Source organism: Tamandua tetradactyla, chromosome 6, assembly GCF_023851605.1.
Source record: "Tamandua tetradactyla isolate mTamTet1 chromosome 6, mTamTet1.pri, whole genome shotgun sequence".
Taxonomy (NCBI): domain Eukaryota; kingdom Metazoa; phylum Chordata; class Mammalia; order Pilosa; family Myrmecophagidae; genus Tamandua; species Tamandua tetradactyla.
Genome location: NC_135332.1, coordinates 47,034,894 through 47,042,266, shown reverse-complemented (window position 1 = coordinate 47,042,266; position 7,373 = coordinate 47,034,894). Strand labels below are relative to the sequence as shown.

General features: G+C 54.9%; 2 protein-coding genes across 2 annotated transcripts; one reads left to right on the top strand and one right to left on the bottom strand.

The window, feature by feature from the left end:
- The first annotated feature begins 226 nt into the window (after positions 1-226).
- LOC143686003 (C-C motif chemokine 13-like) lies at positions 227-1,927 on the top strand. The gene is made up of 3 exons (XM_077163085.1): positions 227-339; positions 943-1,057; positions 1,467-1,927. The coding sequence occupies exons 1-3, from the start codon at positions 279-281 to the stop codon at positions 1,570-1,572; spliced, it is 282 nt and encodes a 93-aa protein (XP_077019200.1). The 5' UTR covers positions 227-278; the 3' UTR covers positions 1,573-1,927.
- A 1,577-nt stretch (positions 1,928-3,504) lies between these two features.
- Positions 3,505-6,369, bottom strand: CCL1 (C-C motif chemokine ligand 1). The gene is made up of 3 exons (XM_077163084.1): positions 6,240-6,369; positions 5,072-5,183; positions 3,505-3,952 (listed from the first exon to the last, which is right to left on the bottom strand). Exons 1-3 carry the CDS (start codon positions 6,313-6,315, stop codon positions 3,850-3,852), a joined length of 291 nt encoding a protein of 96 aa, XP_077019199.1. The 5' UTR covers positions 6,316-6,369; the 3' UTR covers positions 3,505-3,849.
- Between the last annotated feature and the right edge of the window lie 1,004 nt (positions 6,370-7,373).

Sequence of the window (7,373 nt, the reverse complement as noted above, 5' to 3'; positions counted from 1 at the left end):
AGCTGGGAACAGTGCCTCCCAGCTGCAGCCCACAGCTTCCCTCTTACATTTCCTGGAAAATTCTTCAGTGGCCCAGCTCAGCAGATTCAGGACCCCCTTCACTTTCCTTGGTCATGACCCTGCCCGGGTGAAGTCCCCTCCCCCACCCTCCCCCGGGAGTTCCCCACCCTCTGGGCTCTCTATAAAGGGCAGGCAGAGTCACCAGGGATCAGAGAGACCCCGAGACGAGCCCAGAAGCCTCCAGCTCTCACTCTGAACTTCGCGTCCCTCCCTCCAGCATGAAGGTCCCCCCAGAGCTTCTCTGCCTGCTCCTCGCAGCTGCCGCCTTTGCTCAGCCAGGTAAGCTCATCCTCTTACTCCCTCTCTCTTCCCTCTTTACTCTCTTCTTCCTCCCTCTCTTCCTCCCTCCTTCTAGGAAACCCTAAGCCTAAGTTCTCCACTTCCGAGCCTATCAGAGTAGCAAGGGTCCTCAGAGGTTCACTTTAACACCCAATTTTTTTTTAAACCAGAAAGGTGAAGCCCTGGCTGTGGATGGAAGGATGCTTCACCCACTCGCAGATGATTCAGACCCAAAATAAAGCCCAAGCTGCTGGCTCCACCCCCAGGCCTTTGCTTTGACCCCCAGGGATGCTCCTGAGCTCTGCAGACTCAGACTCGGGGCCCATATCCGGGACCGTTGCACTGAGCCTCGTCCCTGCCTCTCCCAGGCACTGATGATGTGTCTTCCCCGTGCAACTGCCAAGAATGGAGTTAGAGTCGCAGGTCACAGGCTCCATCCTGTCACGGGGCCTGGGGCCGGAGCCCTGGGCTTGGGAGGCGGAGGGGATCTTTCTAGTTCTCTGCTCTGCAGTGCCTTCCTTCACTGACACTTCCCTGATGGGTTCCAGCTGAGAGAAACCCAGCACCTCCTCAAAGGCTTTTCCCTTGTGACTTGATTTCTAGATGCACTCAACGCCCCATCCACTTGCTGCTTCATCTTTAACAGTAAGAAGATCCCCTTGCAGAGGCTGCAGGGCTATCGAGTCACCAATGGCCAGTGTCCCCAGGAAGCTGTCATGTGGGTAGAAAATCCCCGCTCACCCAATCCCCTCCCACCCCCACCCCCACACCCCCAACCCCAAGCCCCACCCCTAAAGACAGACACCAAATCAGACACCCACAAGATTACATCTAACCAGACAACGTAAACCAAATGTCCTCCTTATTACAACTGGACAGACAGGCCCAGAGAGGGCAGCTCACTTTCCACACCTCTCTGAAAGACAACCAGCCCGTGCTCTCCCGGTTGCTCCAGCCAACGCCAGGGTGGCTTCTCCCAGGGCAGAGAGCGCGGCAGACCCTCCAGGCGCCCTGCTCTCCGCTCACCTCCTGCCGACTCCGCCTGATCCCTGCAGGGGGTGGCGGGGCGGGCTCCCAGCCCTCACCAAGGGTTCCACCTGACCGGCCGGGTCCTCCTTCACCCACAGCTTCCAGACCAAGCAGGGCAAGGAGACCTGTGCCAACCCCAAGGACACATGGGTCCTGAATTACATGAAACACCTGGACCAAAGATCTCCAACCCCGAAGACCTGACCTCTCCCGCCACAACCAAGCCAGAGCCTGAGAAACCACGGATCTCCTCCAGCCTGCCCGTCTGCACCCTGGAACAGGGTCATCGTCATTTCAAACAGGGTGTTCAATGTTTTCTGATGCAACATGTAAAGTCTTAAGTGATAATTTAATATTATTTGTATGGTTGGTTTGAAGTTTCGTTTGAATATGGATGTTTCAAAAAAGAAATAAAAGCAGAAGCCGTGGGCAGTGGGTCTCCCTCCCGCCAGCTCCCTGGGGGTGGTGAGGGTGCCCGCGGACTCATGAATAAAAAAAGGGTCACTGAGGTTTACGGAGGAAAGTGTTCTTGTGAGTGTAAGGTGTTGCGAAACATGCTATGATGTGCCACTGACTTTCAGAGAAGACATATTTTGTTTAAAATATCTAACGGTGGTGTTTTCCTTGGGGGTGACTCCAGCGGGTAGGGGGAGTGCTCCAAGGTGTGGGATGGGAGGTGGGGGCCCCAGAGAATGAGGATATGGGTAGACCCTGGGCCTGGCTCACCAGTCTGGGCAGCCCCAGAACCATGGCTCAGTCCTGGCATCAGCCCCCCGGGCAGCCGTGCTGCCATTACTCTCCTCAAACATCTCCCACCCCTGCCCAAAGGCCCTCTATTCATCTATTACAAACACTTCTAGCTGGTCTCCCTGCCCCCTGGCCCCCGCCTCTGAGCAGTCCTCCACCCTGCAGTCATGCCGACCTCACATGTACCTGACCCCCTAAGGAAAACCAATCAGAATCGGACTTTATGGAGAAGATGGGTCTTGGGCAGAATCGACCTTGGAGGATGGGGTAGCATGGAAATGGGGGCGATTCCTCCAGAGGAGGGGCAGGATGGAAAAGAGGGGAGAGGGCCCGGTGCGAAGATGTCCACACGGGGAGGTTGGCGGTGTGTAGGAAGGACGGTGGAGACTGGTTGCAGAGGCTTGGGGCTATCAGGGTGGGTGTGTGTGGACTCAGTTCTTAAGACAGGAGATTATGAGCCACGGGATGGCGCATGCCAGGAGAGTACGCTGGTGGCCGCCCGAGGAAACAGGGGAGGGGTGGCGAAGCAGGATGCGGAGGGGCAGTTGAAGAAGAATGGGTGAGAGGGGTGCCGGGGTGAATGCTGGAGAATGGGTGAGAGGGGTGCCGGGGTGAATGCTGGAGAAGGAGGGCGAGAGTCTGAGACACGGGCCACGGATCTCGTCCCCCAGAGCCGCCACGTGCCCTTTACAGCCACGCCCCTTCTCAGGCCCTCCCTGGCTCTCCTCTGTCAAGCCGCCTTCCGACACACACAGCACACAGTGTGAAACTTGTGATTGTCCCTTTTAAAGGGAGAGGGCCTCCTCTCCCCACCCCCATCCCCTCACGGGGGGGCCTCCTGCTCTCCCGGAGGTTGTCCAGCCCTCTGGAGGGGCTGTGTTGGCATCTCCATCAAGCTAACGACATGACCCCCCCCGGGCCCCGGCACAGGAGGGAAAGGGGGGCCGCTCACCCACTCGCTGAGCTGCGGAGGGCTGGGCCCTGTGCCAGGCTGTCTTGGGCCAGGCTCCTGGCAACTTGGGACACCCGTGAGCATTGGGTCCGGGAGCCGGGAGCCCTGGACCCACACGCCAGGTCTGATCCTCACTTGTGTGTGTTCTCAAACCCATCTGGTGCCCCTCCAGCCCCCACTCGCCTCATCTTTACAATGGAATTGGTACAGCTTTACGGGCAGATGACTTCACAAGATCCCCTCCAGCTAGGGCACATCATCCCCCCAAAACCTCAGGCAGGGCAGGGAGGGAGAGGGTCCTGCTCCCAAATGAGACCCGGCCCTGGGCCCCAGGTTATTGCTCCCGTGCTGCTCTCCTTGGCTGCCAACCCTGAAGGCAGAGAATCTGCAAGGCAAAGCTGTGTCCCCAGAACAAAGGCAGTCAGGAGAGGCAGTGAATCATTTATTGTCTTCTGTTGACAACCAATCAGTTCCCCAAATGCTAGACCCAGCACATCTCCCTCCTCCTCCCCCACCCTCCAGCCCCTGGCCCCAGACCCTCAATGCCAACCAGGTTCACACCCTGAAATCCCTGGAGGTCTACAAGGCAAGAGGAGCCGAAGCTGAAGATTCACAAATTTAAATACATAAAGTGCAGCAACATAGCTTATTAAGACTGAGCAGACCCCCCACCCCCTTCTGTGGCCCAGCAAAGTTGGGACAGAAGGACTGATGTTGAGTTGTGGGTTGGGGAGCAGGCAAAGCAAAGTGGTCTCAGGAGCCCAAGATGAAATGTAATGTGCTTATATTCTCTTTAGCAGGCAGGGTTTAATATTTTTTAAATAACTCTGAATCCATCTGGCTTTCTTCAGGACACAGCTCTGTCTGCCCCCTTTCAGCCTGAATCTGTGAGCAGAGAACAAAGGAGAGAGTTGAGTCACCCACTGGGTACCACCCACAAGTCCAATCTCCCCCTCCTCCCTGCTATGCACCCCCAACCTCTCTCTCTGAACCCCACTTTCCTCCTCTCCAAAATGACTTCATTGCATAAGGTCTGAGGTTTCACACTAGACATCAAAGCATGTGGGGGAGATTTTTAACTGAATTTCCTGGATGCCTCTTCTGGAGAAAATGATAGGATGTATTGGGGTGAGGCTGCAGATTTTGCAGACATTCTGATGTTTAGCTAAGATGGGAAATAATTCCTTCCTAGAACACCTCTGAGGCACCCCCTGCTCCAGTATTTAATGTTTCTGTGTCCAACCAGAATCCTCAGTTATTACTTTAGACTTATATAGTGTGCGTGTGTGTGTGTGTGTGGTGGGGAGGAGGGAAGGGTGTTTTCTGATCTGTTTACTTCCTAAATTTGCCTCTTGTTCAGTCTATAGACCAGCTCTTCCCTTTACCATTTGAATGACCTTAGACAAATCTTTCTAGCTACCTGAATCTAAGTTTTCATGACAACAGAAATTTTCCAAGAGTGCTACTGGAGATAGTATACATGCAAGTGTCTTACAGAGTAACACAGGTAAGCTACCCTAGTTAAGCTTTGCAATGACCTTGTGATGGAGGTGTCTTTTTTACCCCACTTTAAAGACACCCTGGTACAGGGAAGTCACTTGCTCAAGGGCACCCAGCCTTTAGGTTGGCAAATTAGGAGGCAGGAAATAATATCTCCAAGGGCGTCTTGGAGAGGAAAGACTCCTGGCTTCTTCCACTGTCCAGAAACACCGGGTGCTTTTGTTAATCAATTCCTTCCTCTGGGCATATACTACTGGGATTTCATACTCGGAGATCCTTGATGCTCCAAGAAGCACAAGTAACTGCAGGAGCACAGGTGCTCCCTTCCTCAGTCTCCCCTAGCAGCCAAGCTGGGCTCTGCACCCAGGCTTTGGCAGCTTCCCGGGCTGGGTTTAGAAACCCTATTCTGGTGGAACATCGCCATCTAGCGTCCGCTATGCTGCTTCCCAGTCTGCTGATTAATGTTCTCTGGGGAAGGGGTCAGGGAGTGAACGCCAGACTCACATCAGGCCCTCGTAGGGGCAGGTGGAGCTGGTGTTTCTGTAGCACTGGATCTTCTGCAGGGAAATCTTTTTCTCCGCAAATTTGAAGCAGCAATTGGAGGATGACACATGCACTAGAAGAGAAGCATAGAAGATGGTTTTGAATCCATTTTGCAATCTAAACCCAGTTATCCTCACCCATAGGATGATTGAAAGGAAAAGAATCCCTTCCTGGACAGGCTCAGGCCTCGGGACCACATCCGAGGGCCCTGGGGCCTCTCTAAGTTACCAGCCACCGAGATCTGGGGTTAGGTGAAGAGGCAGTGTCCCACACACTGGCCTGGTGCCTTTGATCAAGGCAGACCCTCACTCTGGGCTCCAGGTTCCCCACCTGTCAAGTGAGACTTGGACACGGTGATTTCTAAAGGCTTTTCCTGTTCTACCATCCCACCCCAAAAGACTGGTTCTGTCCCAGTATTCAGGTCTGAGAGTCTGAGCCCACACCCTGGGGACACATGAGTGCTGCAGCCCCTGCCCACAGGTTGAGGGTGGGGACAAGGAACAGTCCTAGGAGCTCACAAATGACAAGCAAGGGCCCCAGGAGCCAAGCAGCCCGCCCCACCCCTCCAGCGTCTTCTCCTCCTCCCTGAACCTCAGCTCTTTCCCCTCCCCTAAGGGACTTGCTTTCCAACCCCAGCTCTGGACTCCTAGTTCTACTGCTTACAAAGCCCTTTCATGTCTGTTTTTGGGTCCGTATTCTCCAGAAAGCCTTGGAAGGAGCCATTATCAGCCCCGTCATACTGTCAGTGAAGTCAGCCTTGAGAGGTAAAGTGACTGGCTCCAGGTTACCCAGGGACAGCCCCAGGTCTGACCTCAGAGTCTGCACATTATCTGTGGGGGCAAGGCTGGAGCCCTCCACCTCCCAGCTTGGCCTAAAGTACCCCGAAGTCTCCCTCCATTGGTCTGCAGTATCTGCATTCGCTCAGAGCCTCCTTTTCTGAAGCTGGAGGCCCACACCCATCGCTCTCCTCCTGGACCCCCGCCCCCCACCCCATCCAAATACTTGATTCCTCTTCTCCAAGTAGAGTGTTTGCCAGAGTAGGGAAGATGGAAGCAGCTCAGGGTGACCCCCGTCCCCAACCCCGTACTGCCTGCCCGGGAAGAAGCAAAGCTACTGCAGCCACACTCACTGCTCTTGCTGTCCACCTCCTGTGGCCACATCTGAGTCAGCAGCAGGCAGCCCAGGGCCATGGCGATGAGAGACATCTCGGTCCGGCTCAGGCCTCCGTGGAACAGCCTCGATGAGTCTGATGGAGTGGAGAGCTCTCCCCTGCCCCATCCTGCAGTGCCCAGAGCTTTTATTCACCTGGGGTGGGGTTTTCCAGACCTCGGTGAAGAGGTGGGGAAGTCACAGGGAGAAGGGGCGTTTCTTCAAGTCCACTGACCGCATGGAAAACTCTTTTCCTCTCCTGGGTGGTGTCTGAGGTGTGGGGAAACTTCCCCTTGAGGAAGAGCAGATAAGGATCTCGAGGCAGTGAGTAGGAGCTGTCCAGACTGAGTGGGAAGTGGAGAAAGGTGAGCAAGGGGATGTGGCTGCAGCTCTGTGGCTTCCCTCGCCCGTGTCGTTCCATCCAGGCCTGGGACGCTGGAGCAGAAGGCGCTCGGGACCAGGGCAGGCGCCCCCTGGCCTTTAGATTCCAGTTCTGCAAATCAGTAGTTGAGTAGACTCACCCATCACATTTCCACTGCAAAAAGGAAATAGTAGCACATATCTCAAGGCTGGGTGATAAGAATTAATTATGACCATCCGTGTCAAGTGCCTGGCTCAGGATTTGTTCTTGCAAATTTTTCAGTCACTCCACATTTTCCAACAGCTTTCTTTGTTCTAGATTCTTGGTTAGCCCCGGGGAAGATAATTCCCTGGGAGATGCAGTCTCTGACTCTGAGCCCCTCCCCTCAGAAGTAAAAGGCTTCAGTGCAAGGACGGTTTCCAGGCCTGTTGTCCCACAGAGGGGGCCGACACCGCCCAGACCCATCAGCCAGGTCCTGCCAGGGACGTGTGTGATAAAGGAGGGGCTCCAAACAGACAATGAGGCAAAAACAAGCACCCTTTTTATTTTCTGGAGTCTTTTGGTAAAGCTGCAGTGTGGGGTGTAAGGAGAGTGGCGGGAGTGAGGACGCAGCTGGCAAGCCACTTACGGAGCTGGCAGTCATGAAGATGCCGTGCGCAGTGCCTGGAATCAGCAGCAGGGCTCAAGGAAAAGCACGTGTACTGGATGAGTTTCAGTACGTGAGGTTCACGTACATTATAAACAGAGGGCTGG